Source organism: Drosophila ananassae, chromosome 2R (genome assembly GCF_017639315.1).
Source record: "Drosophila ananassae strain 14024-0371.13 chromosome 2R, ASM1763931v2, whole genome shotgun sequence".
Lineage (NCBI taxonomy): Eukaryota > Metazoa > Arthropoda > Insecta > Diptera > Drosophilidae > Drosophila > Drosophila ananassae.
In genome coordinates this window covers 16,652,782-16,667,303 of record NC_057928.1, presented here as the reverse complement: position 1 = coordinate 16,667,303, position 14,522 = coordinate 16,652,782, and the positions used below count along the sequence as shown (strand labels likewise).

Genomic DNA, 14,522 nt, shown 5'->3' with positions numbered 1-14,522 from the left:
GATGTCTTTTGAATTTCTATGATCGTCCTTTATCCGCAAGGACCCACTTGACCCACAAAATATCTCAGAGACACCTCCAGCGGGTCCTCTGATGATTAGACGAGCTGATGAAAGGACCCTAATCCTTTCGCGGGATATGCCGCTTGGGCCGGGCTTAACCCAAATATGTTTGGCAAATAATGAGGATGCTTTTGTGTTGTTGGGCCGCTGTGTCGATTGGCCTTCGAACGTTGCAAGAACGCGGATGACGTCACAAACGCATACACACACACTAAGGCTCGGGTGATATATAGCATATATGTATGTAGGGTATAGGACACACCGATTTCGGTCCTTTGGTGAATGTCACGCCCCGCCTTTCAGGTTAAATTTAGCCAGCGCGAGGCGACAGCCCATAATTGCCCGAGTCAGAGAGCTGTGTAAAAATAAAATACTAAAATCGGCAAGAGCAGCAAATACAAATACTACGAAATAGGACGATGGCATTGGGCCTTTCAGCATTTAAGAGGCTTACCGCACCGCACGCGCCCCATTAGCCAAAAAATTCCCCCCTCCAAAGTAGGCAACGAAAATGGGCCAAATTGAACGACAAATGTTTATGGGCCCAGTTGAAGTCAGAGGGCAACCGAAACACGTCCTGACAAATGCTCAGATGGGTGTGGGAATTTTAATTGTCATGGACTTAGGGAGATGGGGGTGATATTTAGATAAAATTCACTTTCAGGATAATGGCCAAATTGCTCGGAACCTGTTATTGCCAGAAACATTTCCAGAATTGTGGGGTTCTAAAAATGAAATGGGGCTGGGAAGTAATTGTTGGGCCAACAATTGGTCAGAATTCTGGAGAAAATATAATATATTCCAGAAATATATTCCATAAAAGAAATTATTGTTTTCTTGAATCCTTAAAGAAGATAGCCATATATAGACTTCTATAAATCAAAAAACAAAAATCTAAAAGGCCAACACAAAAATATAAAATTTTATAAAATAATTTGAAATAACATTTCAGGAGGTGGTCAGATAAAAGGATTATCCTGGCTGACTCAAGCACTCCCATAGTCGGGTGTGTATCCTTCAACTGCAGTTTAAATGCCAAATCAGCGTAAATTGCTCGTCTAGGGTGGCTTCTGTCCACATCCGTTGATGGGACTTGAAGGGACGAAAAGGAGGAAAGGGGATGGGTACTTGGTAAAGGACCTTTTGGCTTCTGCAGAATTTTCCAAACAGTTGTTGTTGCGTTAGTTGGTATTGTTGCTTTCATAATGTCACTCGACGCGACTGCAGTGTCCTTGCAGGACGAGTTCATTGGCCCAAGCTGCAGCCTGCAGTGCGCTCGAGAAGAGAGCCAGAGACATTGAGCGAGGGAGAGAGCCTAGAAGAGAAAATTCTCTACCCGAAAATGGCATGGGAGAAAGTGGGGAAAGTGAAGGGGCTGTGGAGAGAAAGCTGGGCTGGTTCAATGCACGGCAAGTAGGTTATAAAGTAGCAAAAGGCCGGCCCTGTGACGTCATTGTAAAAGCCGCACAAATACTCACAACCACACACACACACACTCACACCCATAGAGAAAGAGTGTAACAGCAAGGTGGCAGTTGTGTGTCTGTGTTTGTGTGTAAAAGCGGCTTAATTTTCGGTTCAGAAAACAAAAATATGCCAACTTTTACTTTTAGACTTTGGCCCGAGGCATCTCCATCTCCGTCCTTCCCCCTCCACTTCACTACCCTTTCATTTAGCCATTTTCCCATACGAGTGAGTGCGAGTGTGAATACACTCGTAAATGCCACTGAGTCCATAAAATGGAAACAAAGACTTGTTATGCGACATTTATGCTGATATCCTTTTTTCCAGCCAAGATCACACCAACAACAGAGGGGTAAAAAAAGGTCTAAAGGAAGAGAGAAACTAAATGATACAAAATTTAATAATACTATGTAATCTGATGCATCCGTTGTGGGTTTTTTTGTCTGCCCAGGAAATCTTTAAAAGGAGATATAGTAAAAAATGATGCAGATTGATGTAAAATCTATCTATGAATCGTTTAAGGTAGTCCGCTCATGAATCGGATAATTATAACCAAAGTTATAGCCATCACCCAGATGGGGATCCCCCAGAAAATCTGACAAAAAAATCGATGCAATTTGTAAAATCTTATTTTGAACATTATGAAGCATAGATATCGATATTCACCCTCAATAAACCGAGAGAAATGCAAAAAGTTATCGTGCCTCGCCTTCCCATTTGGCAGTCGTCTACCTTGCATCACTCAGAACACTCGGTTCAGTTGATTTCTCGCCGACCCGGCAGCCACCCGAGTTCGGGAACTGAAAACCCGGAACCAGAGGGCAATAATGGCCGAGAATCACGTACCGACCATTGGTGTCATGTGCATCGATATTGCCACGAAATTGCAAGAGAGTTTTGGAGGAAACTATCATAGCTATATAGCTGCGTCGTACGTCAAATATTTGGAGGCATCGGGCGCTCACGTAGTGCCTATATGGTGAGTATTAAATTATTAGATTAAAAACTAGTATGACTCATTACTTAAGGAGTAATCAGAACTATATGCACCCGCCTACTTAAACCATATTCATTCATTAAAAATATAGTCACGTCTGTAATAGAATAGTGCTTCTGTTCAAAAACAAAGAAAATGCACCGCCAAATCGCGGGGGCATTAACAGTGATTTCTTATGAGGGCGGGGAATACGGTCGGAGGGATAACCAAATTGCATAAACAAATAAAAAGCAAATGTTTCAATGCGGGAAGCAGAAGAAATAATTACCACCTCGGGCATCTCGGGCAACGCGCCAAAATGTTTTTCAGAATTCGATGGGGCGAGAAAGTAAAGGCTTCTGCTATTAAATATGTACATATTCGCTTTTGCTTTCGATTTCATTTTCATTTTGTTTTATTTATAAAATATGTATTTAATGGCCTTGCTTGTTTTAAAAGACTTGGCTACATCTTTTAAAATATTTAAGGATATTGTACAAAACATACAATTCCCCAACAGGATAGGCCGAGATCGAGGCTATTATCAGAGGATGCTGGGCCAGCTGAATGGCATCCTTTTTCCAGGAGGAGCAGTCTTCATCGACGCGGACGACATAAAAAATCATCCGAATGTGACGAGTGATTGTGTGGCCAGTGCTGAGATCATATACCAACTGGTCTCGGAGCGAAATCATCTGGCAAGGAGACAGGACGACGCCGGTGGCTACTTCCCCCTCTGGGGCACCTGCCTGGGCTTCCAGCTCATCCTGATCCACGCCTGCCAGCTGCAAAAGGTGCGCATCGACTGCGCAAATATGCGAACGGCAATGCCGGTGCATTTGACAGGGGATTACAGGAACTCTCAGCTATTTGGAAAACTTCCGGAAACCATGGCAGAGAAAATGGGAAAGGAGCCCTTTGCCTGCCACCAGCATCGCTACTGCATCACCAGAGATAGCCTTGAGTCCTGCGATTTGAACAACAACTGGCATCCTTTGGCCACCCAAAAGGATCCCTCAGGGCTGGAATTTATTACCATCATCGAGCACCGCCGATTTCCCATTTTCGGTTGCCAGTTTCACCCAGAGCGTGCTGCCTTCGAGCAGCTGTTTGCCTCCAAGGACCTCTGCCAATTGGGACACTCCCAGTTGGCCATTGAACTGGCCCAGAACATGGCCACTCAGTTTGTGAACGCCTGTCGCCGGAACAAAAACCGATTTTCCAGCGGCCAGGAGAAGGCAAAGCATCTAATCTGGAACTGGCAGCCTGCGTTCTGTGGCCACTTAAAGGACTCCAATTGGCTCCAGTGCTACTTGTTCGAAAAGGACGTGGACTATCCCAAAATGTTTGGTTAAATTACACAGAACTTCTGTGATTATTGAAATATAATAAACTTATAATTATATTTTTCAAATCCATGGCTTTCAAATCTTATTGTTGAACAAAACAAATCCTTAATGATTGGTTATCATCTCGACCTTCCACTTCAAGCTTGTTGATTTCTAAAATTCCCTTCCTGAAATTATCCTTAGCCTTGAAATATTTTGGCTTTCTGCCTTTTATTTTTGTCCCGATACTAGAGTAGTTGTGAGTACTTTTCCACATTTGCCTTATGCAAATTTTTTGACGTACTTTTCCGTTCAAATTTGGAGCTTGTCGCTTCTTTTCTCTTTTTTTTTCAAGAATTTTCCGTGGCGGAAAGCTATTTTCCGTTGACTACGGTTCTCCCTCATGCAAATGGAATATTTTTGTTCTTTTTTATGGGTCTTCCTTTGGCAAGGGGTATGTGAGTTTGGAATATTTATGGAACGAGATACAACATCATTTGGGTTTTAGGACTAAAGGCTTCTTATAGGAGACACAGCAAAAATAATTATAAAGTGAAAAAAGATTTATATAAAAAAGATTTATTTATATTAAAATGAATATAATAATATATAAAATACAACCTATGTTTTTATTTTGGTGAATTACAGAGAATTTTCTATTTCATCTCTGATACATTCAATTTTCTTGGTTTTGGTTTCTTTTTTATTTTTTGGGCATGTCCTTTTCATCTTCCACTGCTACTTATTTTGGCCTTTTTTCACTCGGGGGGCTCGTCAAAAGGTTGGATGCTCATAATTAGCGCATGACAGAGCGGAATTTTTTCCTGTCAGGCTTATGGGTATTTGTAAATTCCTCAGCGAATTCCATTAGACGGACACTGGCTCAGCTATTTGTTTGTATTCCTTTTTTTCCGTACTGGGGTTAAAGTTCAGCCCATGGCGCGAACAGAATTTATTGTTGCCCGACGCGGCGGTGGGTGGAGTTGCTTGTTATGGCACCTGTTATTTTGTCAGATTCCCATTATTGTGAGGGTCTTCCATTCTTATTGTTGTGTCCTGGTATCTCTCTGTCTGGGTCGCTGTGGTTTTCCGCCCTGTCTGGTTCGGGTTTTTGTTGAATGTTTCCCCGTCTATTGTTACGAATGTGTCGTTACTTCAAACCACTATCGAATGCTAATCAGGCTAGACTATAGTGTCTAGCCACAGTTGACTTACTAATTGTCCTGAAAGAAAGCACACGTGCTTTCATTGAGTAACACATTTTCCGGGCTAGAAATATATATATTTGAGTTAAAGTTTAAAAAAAAATTGAATTTATAATTTAGCCAGAAAGTCAGTGAAACACACTATACGTTTATTCAATATTAAGGTCATATTCCATGTTGGGATTTTCCACAATACTCATGCCGAGTTCGTTTCGCACTTTACCCTCGTAGAACTTAAGTCCAGCGAAGTGCTCGATATCCCGGATATCCGAGAGAAATGATCGAAGATCCATGTTCTTGTCGACGTCGGCATTGGGCACCACGTATCCCTCCATGTAGGGCAGATCGAAGTCCCCCTTCTGCTCGCTAATGATTACCTTGAAGAAATGGGTGGGCACTGCGACTGTGTTCACGCCCATGACATGATGTCGAATAGCCCAATTTCGGAAGGTAATCCTCTGGGGCATAAACATGGGACCGGTGTACACATAAACGGCATCCGACCGAAGCGTTAATAGCCTTACATAATGCTCCAGTTTTTGCCAAATGTTAGTCTTGAGACCCCGATGGATGGGCACTATGTTGGGGAACTTGTAGGTTTCGAGGAACTTCACAAAGTCGCACTTGTAGTTTTGAGGCGAAGCCATGTGACCTCCAACCCAGTCACTGTTTCGAAAATCCCGCATCGTGGGAGAAAACATGGACGGTATGGCATAGTCCGTTATATACTCAGTGGGCTTAACAAGGGTCCTGGGATCCCTCTGCATTAGGCAGTCCACGCCCAGACACTCGCATACCCAGTGGGCGATCCGGTTACGACGATCGTATGAAACGACAAAATTCTTATAGATATGAATGTCATCCATTCCTGGAAATCCGTACTTCATGATTTTGTTCACATTTTCAATATCTTCCCCTTCGTACGAGTCCCGTTTTCCAAGGGAGAACGCCATAAAAAAAATCTATAATCTTTTCAGTTAGATTCTTCGCATTACAGTATCTATATTTTCGAACTCACCACTTTTTTAAGCCTTGAACTTCCCCAGGACATGGCTTTTTCAACGACACTACGTCCTTCCTCATTTGCGACCAACTTTGTGGACTTATTCCTTCTCTCTTTTTCTGATGATCTCGTACCTGCCGGAGAGGTATCAGAATCCACCCCCAGGAATCCCAGCTATAACTCTGGCAAAGTATTATCCATCAGGACACATTGAATGGACTCTGACTTACCGCACTGTATAACCTATGACGGCTGCGATAAACATAGGGATCCTGGTTGGCAACAGTCTTTACCCTGGTGTACGTTATGTGCTGTTGGGTAACGGCTCCGATTAAGAAAAACGCAACTCCCGTCACTCCACAAAATGAAACAATCAGGAAATATGACATCCTTAAAAGACAAAAACCCAGATGATTACTCGACCTAGAAAATCAACATAGCAATATCCGCTGTACGGGTCCACTCATACTCCAATACAATCTTCTGCGATGCTTTAGCTTAACATTTTGAAAATTTAGAAAATATATAGAACTTCTTTTTACTTTTTTGAAATTTTTCCCTTCATTTTTGACAATTACAGAAAAGCATGTACAGATTTTTTCAATTTAATACTTAAAATTGTTTCGAAATTCATTCCTTTTAATTAGAATTCGCAATGCTTCTGTTGGGCTTATAAAAATCATAAACATCAAAAATAATTGCCTACTTTTGGGAGTTTAAAAAATTTATTTTCCCCTTCTAAGAATCAAACTTATACATTTTTTATCTTTTAAGACGCAAAATATCTCTTAATCCATTCCAGTTCAGAATTATAACTACGAAAAGGTGTGATAGAAAAGATTAGTCCCAAAATATCTATATATAAACTTGAAATATTATCAGGAACGATATGAGTGTTTGCCAAAATTTTTGAATTTCAACAAAATTTCTTTCCACCTGATAAAAAGAATCGTTTAATAAATTTATCTAATCAAAGTTCTGTTGGTAATATCAATTGATTGGTGTTTATTATCTTTAAAACTTCAAATGATGATAAATTTGTTTCTATTTTATACATATATGACACATTGTAAATAATAATAGCATTTTGATATCGGTATAAAATCGAGTAAATCACAAAAGGTATTAGTTCCACTTGTAGTGTCGAGTGCCGAAGGGCGAACACATTGTTTCCAGGCAAGACCAGCAAATACATTAGTTAACTGAAGATTATCAACTCAATTTTAAAATCAGTTCATTGCTAAAATCAGCATAGTCAGGAGAAAACCACTAACTAGTGGCACTATACTAGAGGCACCACCACCATTGTGGTCATAGTAGGGAGGATAGTAGTTACTACCCCCTTCCTCGCCATCGCCGCCCTCATCAGGTATTTCAGGAACTTCAATTCCCATTTCCTCATTGGTAAACAAATATTGCTGCACAAAGGAAGATCCCAATATCGATGTGTACTCCGGTTTGTAGTTGTAAATAAGGGTCCTGGCCTCTTCCGTAGAGTTTGAGAAGCTATTTGGGCTTTTTCTCGCCTCGCTCACTATGAAATCGGCAAAGAACTGACCACTTATAACGGCAGCAGCTGAATGAGGAATACTCGTCTTGGTGAACTCGTAAAGGGGCTTCTCTGGGTGAAATTGGACGCCATAAAACGGATACTTCAAGTGCTCCATTGTAGAAATAAACTCAACTCCGTTTAGGTCGCGATTTAAGGATATAACTCGCCACGTTTCATTTAGGAGATCTCTTGCAAAGTCCTCTTCGGTGTAACAAAACTGATGCCAATGGTAGGTTACATTTTCTTTGACCATGAGGTCTACAATATCATCACTAATGGTGGCAAAAAGTCGGCTTTTGGCGTAATCTTAAAAAGGAGATAAAAAGGTAATTGTCCTTTATTGGTTAATAAATTATGTGGGTTTTATCTACCTTCTTTAAACTCCATGGGAAGTGCAATGCCCTTTCCCTTACAATCGATCCGATGCTCTGGTCCATTTGCCAGCTTGTATACCAACAATTCCATTCCCAAACATGTGCCCCAAACCGGCATAAAAGTTCCGCGATCATTTAATTCTACTGCCAACTGGATAAGATGCTCGCCGGCATCGCCATAGCCGTTGGTCTGATTAAACCAAGTAGAACCGCCAGGCAACAAAACCCTGAAAGAATATCAATAAATTCCAAAAATGGGCTTTTTTCGTTTATATTTAGACACTCACCCGTTTATCTTCTGCATGAGATCTTCGTAGTAGCTGCGATTGCGACCAATCCTGTCGGGAAGCAACGAAATTGTTTTTTAATTGGCTTTGCGGCAATCTTATCGGAATACATATGTGATTTAGGCTATAAAAACATGTTTATTTTATGAATTTACGATCCATGAATACACGTGTATGAATACTTATAGAAACCCAGTCATTCTTATCTTGATTCTTGGCCTTAATCAGATATCTGTCTGTCTGTCCACTTACCAAATTGGCACCACTTGGGCTCCAGCTCCTTCTAGATACTTCACATACGAAGCGGCGATATAACTTGTCTTGTTCTCGAAGTGGCGCGAGATGAGGCCATCGGTATAAACCTCCTGGGTCAGGATTCCTATGATTGGTGTGGATATATCCGCTGAAGAAAGTATCAGCGATCCCATGAATACTAGCAAACTTACTGATAGTTTCTTCATTTTGGTCAAGTTTTGTCCAGGTGGTCAATGGATAGAACTATAGAAAGTTAATCATGAAACAAAGAAATATAATATAATTAAATTTCTTGAATAAAGTTTCCGGTAATATTAATTTCACCTGATTTTACTTATGATTGTGTTCTTACCGAAGAAGTATTGATTATTCCAAAAGTGGTATTAAGTTAATAACATAAACAAATCCTGAGGATTAGGGTACTCATGCACTGAACCACTTGTAAGCCCCAAACCCTTTATTTGGCAAAACAAATTCTACTGCTAGTCCACTATTCACTACCTTCCGTCCACAACTACCAACTGTAACGAATGGCGCCTTAAATTTATAGAATTTGTGCCGATTTTTCCTTCACCTTGTCCCGCAAAAACAATTTCTTCTATGGCTGTGTTTGTGGGCATGAGTAGGCGGAAATCGATGGTGTGACGTTGGTGTGCGAGTTCCTAGGTGCTCCCGCGGGTGTCCCCCTAATGAGTTGAGTCCAACAGATAGCACGGCGATTAATTGATTAAGTTATTCCCAAACTGTGGCCCGTGTAACAGGGTGCTGCTCCTCGAATAGGGGAAAAACGTTTAGAGATTCCATTGAAATTGGAAAGAAAACCAGTTTCATTGATAGTTTACCGACCGCACAGTCACTATAACTCTTATAGAGCTATTGCATTTTATTCATATTATAAAACAAGCGTTCTTTGTTATTGTTGACTTAACAGCTGATAGCAACAGGTATGTGTGATTGTGTGCGATTCGATTGCCAGATCGATATTTCCAATTTCAGCTGCCCAGCAAACTTTGCTGCTTCTGTTTAATGCTGCTCTGAATGCTCAGCAGGTACTTCATCTCCACCAGTGTTCCCTTAACCCCTTGAAGGTCTTTAGCTTCAAAGAAGGAGGTAAGTTTTTGAGTCAGCTCTTCCAACTCCTTTATAAGTTCTGCATTCAAAGCCTCCAAGGCCTCCCGGTCTTCAGCCTCCTCCACTTCCTCATTCTTTTCCATCATGGTCATAAGAAATTCCTTATTAAGAGCACTGTTATCTTGCGGCATCTCTTCGCCTTCCAATTGGAGTAGATACTGCCCTCGATCTATTGGCGTGGCCAAAGTCTTGTAAGCCTTGTTGATCAGTGAGCTCCAATCTGCTGAATTGGTTTGCTCCCGAGATGTCCTGAAAATGCACAATTAAAATCTTTCTTATACTCGCTCATACTTTACTTACTTGTTGCTAAATTTATCAGGATGCACCAGGGTCTGCAGCTGACGGAAACTCTTCGTTAACTTTTGGGGCTCCACCGGAAACTTTGTGGGAAAGCTTAGCAAATCAAAGTAGTTCTGCAAAAACAACGTTATAGTAAAATGAAATAAGTAAATTGAATTAAACTTACTATTGTTGCATCTACATCCTGCAAGTGCCCACAGTCTGAACAGATCATATTATTTTTTAATTCAGATTTCTTTTGACAATTCCAACATGCCGGCAAGGACTTGGTTGCAAAACTTTGCACTTGGGGTAGTCTGAATCGATTAACATGCTCCAAAACATTTCGACTAGGTGGCACATAGTTTCTTGACCTTCCGGCAGTCCGGAAGACCTGAATTACACTTCTCATTTTGTAAACGAAATAAAATATTTATTATCCACTAAACAGACATTATATAGACATAACAACAGCTGACAGACCATCTGATCAAGTACCCTGAAATATGTGGCAGTTCTTTTGAAAAAGGGTGGCATCGCCAAATCCCTACACCGCCAAGTTTAAACTATATTATTTCATTCTTAGGATTTTAAATTAATTTCAATGTTTTATGTAAAATTTGCAATGCTCAATGTACCATATTTTTAAATTATTCCATTTAATATTTATAATTTAACCTGTTAGGTAGGGTAGTTTCTACCAGGGGCTTTTAAAAAATTATATTTTAAAACAGTCTGATGAATAGTATTTTCAACTTGGTGTCTATATAATACAAAACAAAGGTTAGTTTCAGAAAGTCGGCACGCTCCCTTGGTCCCATCGAATAAAAGAAAGTCACTCCTCAAAAGAAACAACACAGACGAAGATGATTCAAGAAATGTACATATAACCATACACAGCTTATTTCCAGATACCACCAGAATAATAGATTGGATGCGGTTCTATATATCATACCATATAATTTAAATTTATTTGTGTAGCGCTTACAAACTAGGCTTCGGGCGATTGGCCCCTGTTCACATTGAATCCTTTCTGTACGCTCGGTAGCTGTTCATTTCGTTGGGAAAAGTTTTATACAACTCCAAGAGAAGATTAGTCTTAAACTTCTTTAGGCTCTCGATCTTGCCCTTGACTTCCTCGTTCTTGGCCAGAGCCTTTTCCACACAATCCTTGGTGTACAGCTGCGGATTCTTGTCCTGGTCAATGTAGTCGAAGAACACCTCGAACGGCACATACACGTCCTGCACTTGCGAGCGAAGTTTGTCGATCTCCTGGAGTCCAGTTACCAAGCTGTTACTGCAAATGCAAGGCGAGTTTCATTAAAAGTTTAAAAAAAATAATATTTTATGCAAATAAAGGATGTTTACATTTTTTGATTGAGAACGTTTTGACCCTGTGGCTGGAAATCGCTAACTATGATGCGTATTTGCCGCACATTCTCGATGAACATCTCTAGTTGCGTCTCGAGGTTCTCCAATGGTGCAGACATAATTTGTAGCTTTTAATAAAGGTGTTTTCGCGTATTTAATTGTTTTTTCTAGAAAATAATGGCCAAAAAATATAATTGCGACCTAGTGCTTGACAATGTCTTCTTATGTGTGTTGGAAAACTCAAAAATGTGAACCGGGTAAAATTTGTAAACTCTTTTAACTGGATTTGGATATTTATTTTAAAAATTAAATATTAAGTGCGTTATTTTTATTTAATATTAATTTTTAGAGTAAAGAATATTAAATAGTAAACATTTATTTAATGATAACATTTATACAAATTGGTAACATTTAGTTAAAAACGGCTAAACAAATACCTTCACAAGCATCACTGGTCTAGTGTTAGTAAACGCTTGCAGCAAAACTGCGTGATTTTATTTTTTGGACGAGAAACTTAAGAATTACATAGCTTAAACTGCCAATATTTGTACTAAATTAATATTATAGAATGTCGGACGGTGATTTAGATGCCTTACGCGCCCAGCGCATGTCACAGTTGCAGTCGCAATTTGTAAGTGAAGAATATAAATAGGCAACCGGCTTAGTCATACCATCTTGGAACACCTGTTCCAATAAATCGTTATCCTTCAAATATCCTTTTCTAATGGGCCTTCGATTTTAGGGCGGTGGCGGTGGCAACGATGCGGAAAAACAACAAGCCCAACAGGAGCAGATGCGCGCCCAGGAGGAGATGAAGCACTCGATTCTGTCCCAGGTTCTTGACCAGCAGGCAAGAGCGCGACGTAAGTGTAAAAATAGAATATTCCCCCCTTTCCTTTTATGCTAAAGGTTAAAGAACTCGGATTAATAAAGGTTTGTTTTCTTTTCAGTGAACACACTCAAGGTGAGCAAGCCCGAAAAGGCACAAATGTTCGAGAACATGGTCATTCGGATGGCCCAGATGGGTCAGGTGCGTGGTAAACTCGACGACGCCCAGTTTGTAAGCATCCTGGAGAGCGTCAACGCCCAGATGCCTCAGAGCAAATCCACCGTCAAGTACGATCGACGCAGAGCAGCCATTGATAGCGACGACGATGAAGACTACGGCTGCTGATCCGGCCGGAATCGCACTCAGCTAATCCTTTTAATTTTAGTTTTTTGCTAAATCATCTTTATTTTTAATAACTTAAAAACGAAAAAAAACCACACGCATGCATTCGAATTGATTCTATTTTTGTCAAATGCTATATTTTAAAGCGATTCGGAAGTTCTCCTCCAGCGTACGTGAGATGATTTGACATAGGACTAGATTTGGCTTACATGTAGGCGGTAGAAAAGTTTCTCTAGGGGATGGGAATGGTGACTTATTGCATGTTTTCTTATATTCCGTTTGGATATATTCTCTACTCTTTGTTCTTCTTTTACTAGCTCTAAGAAATCGAGATCGTCTTTGTGAAGACCCTTCCGTTACTCCTTTTTCTCGTGGTCCTCTTCTGGGTCTTCCTCCGTAACCAAGCAATCGCCACAGAATATGGAGTACATAATTAGTGAAAGGAATCCCAGGGGAAGCCCAAAAATGACGGTGGTCAGAACAGGATTACCCTGCCACATATCCCTCAGGGATCTTCGCACCTCGAACAAAGCTCGATTCAAGCGCACAAAGTACGTATCTCCGCCGTAGGCCACGGCACTTTCGTTGACAATGGACTCCAGGAACAGATGCAGGGCCTGTGGAGTCATCTGCAGTGGATCGTCGTCAGGTATAAAATGGTGCTGGGTGCTTGAGTTTATGGCAATCAGATGCGGGGTAGGCAGTTGGTCGAGAATAATAGAATGGGCTATGGAGGGCTCTCCAATCTAAAAAGGATTCTACATTGAAACAGAAATTCGTTAGAGTATAGATTTCACTTACCCATCCGAATTGGAATTTGCCATGATACCGAGGACGATGCTTTCGTATCACTCCCTCGACCATATCACGGAACTCCAGCTCATGTGTGGCTATTTGATTGAGCTTGTCCTCCTGGACAACAGCCAGAACCAAATATTTGTTGGTTTTTAGCAACTGATGGATATTGAATCGAGTGACCTTCGGGAACAAGGTGAACCTCTCCACATTCACCCACTGAAAGATGGTCTCGTTAACTTCATTGGGATCCATTTCGTGCGCCAAGTGGCCGTGGGGATAAAAGTGGTGTTGCTCCTCTTTGTAAACAATAACTGCTGGCAGTTTCTCAAAGTCAAAGTGCTGAGCGGCAATATCTTCACCGGTGGCGTAAAAGAATCCGTGCTCTTGGTATCCTTCCGCCGCCGCATAGTACGTGTCCCACACCACACCCTCCTGCTGGCCAACAAACATAAAGAAGATCGTGTGGGATCCTTTCAGCATATCCACGCTCTCAGTTCGCGTGACTAATTGAACCGGGGGACCAGACATTCGTAAGGCATAGTCCACCAATTCATCGCGACTACGGTCTCCGTTGTAGGTGAACTCCATGTTTCCCTTGATGAACATAATAGTGGGATAGCCACGAACCTACAATACAGATTGAAATTCTTGTAGAATGCAAGGGTGCATGTGAGGCAATGTTAGTAAACCTTAAACTCCTTGGCAGCAGCTGGATACTTGGTGCAATCCAGGCGGCCCACTCGCACATTTGTCGCATGAAGCGCCTGAGCCACCAGAGCGAAGATGGGCTCCGTCTTCTTGCAGTAGCCGCACCATGGCGCGTAGAACATCACCAGCCACTGGCCCTCATGTCTCACATCGATGAAGCGATCACTCAGTTCCAGAACGCGCGAAGATACCGCCGCCGATCCCAAAGCCAGCAGGAGAGCTGAAATTGTAGCAGAATAACAAATGAGTATGTATATATGCGCATCTTCTGGGCTATTTATTTACCACTCAGGAGAACCCAAGCCCACTGAGACTTTGGCGACATCTTTGCTTTTTATCTTTGTACTGACTAATATATAGGTTCAGGCTCCTTTCTGTCTATTTTAACTAATTTAATTAATTTAAAATGAAAACATTTGTGAAAACCACCACCACCGCTTTGATGTGACCAGATTCTCTCGTTTCAAAACGCCAACTTTGATGGAAATCGGCAAGAACTTTTCATCTTATTAATGAGTGATATATTGTGGAAAATACATCTAGTAATAAATGAAACTAAC

The 14,522-nt window shown here is 41.1% G+C and overlaps 7 protein-coding genes across 7 annotated transcripts; 2 read left to right on the top strand and 5 right to left on the bottom strand.

The window, feature by feature from the left end:
* The first annotated feature begins 2,217 nt into the window (after positions 1 to 2,217).
* Positions 2,218 to 3,914, top strand: LOC6493185 (gamma-glutamyl hydrolase). Its single transcript, XM_001957182.4, has 2 exons — positions 2,218 to 2,503; positions 3,021 to 3,914. Exons 1-2 carry the CDS (start codon positions 2,352 to 2,354, stop codon positions 3,853 to 3,855), a joined length of 987 nt encoding a protein of 328 aa, XP_001957218.1. The 5' UTR covers positions 2,218 to 2,351; the 3' UTR covers positions 3,856 to 3,914.
* Positions 3,915 to 5,141: 1,227 nt separating this feature from the next.
* On the bottom strand, positions 5,142 to 6,676 carry LOC6506799 (endonuclease G, mitochondrial). The gene is made up of 3 exons (XM_001957183.4): positions 6,267 to 6,676; positions 6,052 to 6,210; positions 5,142 to 5,995 (listed from the first exon to the last, which is right to left on the bottom strand). Exons 1-3 carry the CDS (start codon positions 6,423 to 6,425, stop codon positions 5,183 to 5,185), a joined length of 1,131 nt encoding a protein of 376 aa, XP_001957219.2. The 5' UTR covers positions 6,426 to 6,676; the 3' UTR covers positions 5,142 to 5,182.
* A 336-nt stretch (positions 6,677 to 7,012) lies between these two features.
* On the bottom strand, positions 7,013 to 9,189 carry LOC6506798 (gamma-glutamyl hydrolase A). Its single transcript, XM_001957184.4, has 5 exons — positions 8,857 to 9,189; positions 8,502 to 8,747; positions 8,250 to 8,300; positions 7,960 to 8,189; positions 7,013 to 7,894 (listed from the first exon to the last, which is right to left on the bottom strand). The coding sequence occupies exons 2-5, from the start codon at positions 8,708 to 8,710 to the stop codon at positions 7,266 to 7,268; spliced, it is 1,119 nt and encodes a 372-aa protein (XP_001957220.1). The 5' UTR covers positions 8,711 to 8,747; positions 8,857 to 9,189; the 3' UTR covers positions 7,013 to 7,265.
* A 145-nt stretch (positions 9,190 to 9,334) lies between these two features.
* On the bottom strand, positions 9,335 to 10,430 carry LOC6506796 (iron-sulfur cluster co-chaperone protein HscB). The gene is made up of 3 exons (XM_001957185.4): positions 10,102 to 10,430; positions 9,936 to 10,048; positions 9,335 to 9,884 (listed from the first exon to the last, which is right to left on the bottom strand). Exons 1-3 carry the CDS (start codon positions 10,324 to 10,326, stop codon positions 9,497 to 9,499), a joined length of 726 nt encoding a protein of 241 aa, XP_001957221.2. The 5' UTR covers positions 10,327 to 10,430; the 3' UTR covers positions 9,335 to 9,496.
* Positions 10,431 to 10,854: 424 nt separating this feature from the next.
* LOC6506795 (mediator of RNA polymerase II transcription subunit 10) lies at positions 10,855 to 11,539 on the bottom strand. The gene is made up of 2 exons (XM_001957186.4): positions 11,283 to 11,539; positions 10,855 to 11,211 (listed from the first exon to the last, which is right to left on the bottom strand). Exons 1-2 carry the CDS (start codon positions 11,402 to 11,404, stop codon positions 10,932 to 10,934), a joined length of 402 nt encoding a protein of 133 aa, XP_001957222.1. The 5' UTR covers positions 11,405 to 11,539; the 3' UTR covers positions 10,855 to 10,931.
* Positions 11,540 to 11,725: 186 nt separating this feature from the next.
* LOC6493186 (programmed cell death protein 5) lies at positions 11,726 to 12,567 on the top strand. The gene is made up of 3 exons (XM_001957187.4): positions 11,726 to 11,916; positions 12,028 to 12,148; positions 12,236 to 12,567. The coding sequence occupies exons 1-3, from the start codon at positions 11,854 to 11,856 to the stop codon at positions 12,457 to 12,459; spliced, it is 408 nt and encodes a 135-aa protein (XP_001957223.1). The 5' UTR covers positions 11,726 to 11,853; the 3' UTR covers positions 12,460 to 12,567.
* LOC6506794 (protein disulfide-isomerase TMX3) lies at positions 12,558 to 14,446 on the bottom strand. Its single transcript, XM_001957188.4, has 4 exons — positions 14,248 to 14,446; positions 13,944 to 14,182; positions 13,258 to 13,881; positions 12,558 to 13,202 (listed from the first exon to the last, which is right to left on the bottom strand). Exons 1-4 carry the CDS (start codon positions 14,285 to 14,287, stop codon positions 12,813 to 12,815), a joined length of 1,293 nt encoding a protein of 430 aa, XP_001957224.1. The 5' UTR covers positions 14,288 to 14,446; the 3' UTR covers positions 12,558 to 12,812.
* Between the last annotated feature and the right edge of the window lie 76 nt (positions 14,447 to 14,522).

What these genes read in the sequence shown, in the direction of transcription:
- LOC6493185 (XM_001957182.4), top strand. Translation starts at nt 2,352, where the DNA reads ATGGCCGAGAATCACGTACCGACCATTGGTGTCATGTGCATCGATATT. An exon ending in GCTCACGTAGTGCCTATATG is followed by an intron (nt 2,504 to 3,020) that starts GTGAGTATTAAA and finishes ATTCCCCAACAG; the next exon opens with GATAGGCCGAGATCGAGGCT.
- LOC6506798 (XM_001957184.4), bottom strand. Translation starts at nt 8,710, where the DNA reads ATGAAGAAACTATCAGTAAGTTTGCTAGTATTCATGGGATCGCTGATA. An exon ending in GCCCAAGTGGTGCCAATTTG is followed by an intron (nt 8,301 to 8,501) that starts GTAAGTGGACAG and finishes GCTTCCCGACAG; the next exon opens with GATTGGTCGCAATCGCAGCT. An exon ending in TCCCATGGAGTTTAAAGAAG is followed by an intron (nt 7,895 to 7,959) that starts GTAGATAAAACC and finishes CTCCTTTTTAAG; the next exon opens with ATTACGCCAAAAGCCGACTT.
- LOC6493186 (XM_001957187.4), top strand. Translation starts at nt 11,854, where the DNA reads ATGTCGGACGGTGATTTAGATGCCTTACGCGCCCAGCGCATGTCACAG. An exon ending in CACAGTTGCAGTCGCAATTT is followed by an intron (nt 11,917 to 12,027) that starts GTAAGTGAAGAA and finishes CTTCGATTTTAG; the next exon opens with GGCGGTGGCGGTGGCAACGA. An exon ending in CCAGCAGGCAAGAGCGCGAC is followed by an intron (nt 12,149 to 12,235) that starts GTAAGTGTAAAA and finishes TTTTCTTTTCAG; the next exon opens with TGAACACACTCAAGGTGAGC.
- LOC6506796 (XM_001957185.4), bottom strand. Translation starts at nt 10,326, where the DNA reads ATGAGAAGTGTAATTCAGGTCTTCCGGACTGCCGGAAGGTCAAGAAAC. An exon ending in AGGATGTAGATGCAACAATA is followed by an intron (nt 10,049 to 10,101) that starts GTAAGTTTAATT and finishes TTGTTTTTGCAG; the next exon opens with AACTACTTTGATTTGCTAAG. An exon ending in CCTGATAAATTTAGCAACAA is followed by an intron (nt 9,885 to 9,935) that starts GTAAGTAAAGTA and finishes GTGCATTTTCAG; the next exon opens with GACATCTCGGGAGCAAACCA.
- LOC6506795 (XM_001957186.4), bottom strand. Translation starts at nt 11,404, where the DNA reads ATGTCTGCACCATTGGAGAACCTCGAGACGCAACTAGAGATGTTCATC. An exon ending in AACGTTCTCAATCAAAAAAT is followed by an intron (nt 11,212 to 11,282) that starts GTAAACATCCTT and finishes TTGCATTTGCAG; the next exon opens with TAACAGCTTGGTAACTGGAC.
- LOC6506794 (XM_001957188.4), bottom strand. Translation starts at nt 14,287, where the DNA reads ATGTCGCCAAAGTCTCAGTGGGCTTGGGTTCTCCTGAGTG. An exon ending in GGCTTGGGTTCTCCTGAGTG is followed by an intron (nt 14,183 to 14,247) that starts GTAAATAAATAG and finishes CTACAATTTCAG; the next exon opens with CTCTCCTGCTGGCTTTGGGA. An exon ending in GCAAATTCCAATTCGGATGG is followed by an intron (nt 13,203 to 13,257) that starts GTAAGTGAAATC and finishes AATCCTTTTTAG; the next exon opens with ATTGGAGAGCCCTCCATAGC.
- LOC6506799 (XM_001957183.4), bottom strand. Translation starts at nt 6,425, where the DNA reads ATGTCATATTTCCTGATTGTTTCATTTTGTGGAGTGACGGGAGTTGCG. An exon ending in GTCATAGGTTATACAGTGCG is followed by an intron (nt 6,211 to 6,266) that starts GTAAGTCAGAGT and finishes CCAGAGTTATAG; the next exon opens with CTGGGATTCCTGGGGGTGGA. An exon ending in GTTCAAGGCTTAAAAAAGTG is followed by an intron (nt 5,996 to 6,051) that starts GTGAGTTCGAAA and finishes AAAAGATTATAG; the next exon opens with ATTTTTTTTATGGCGTTCTC.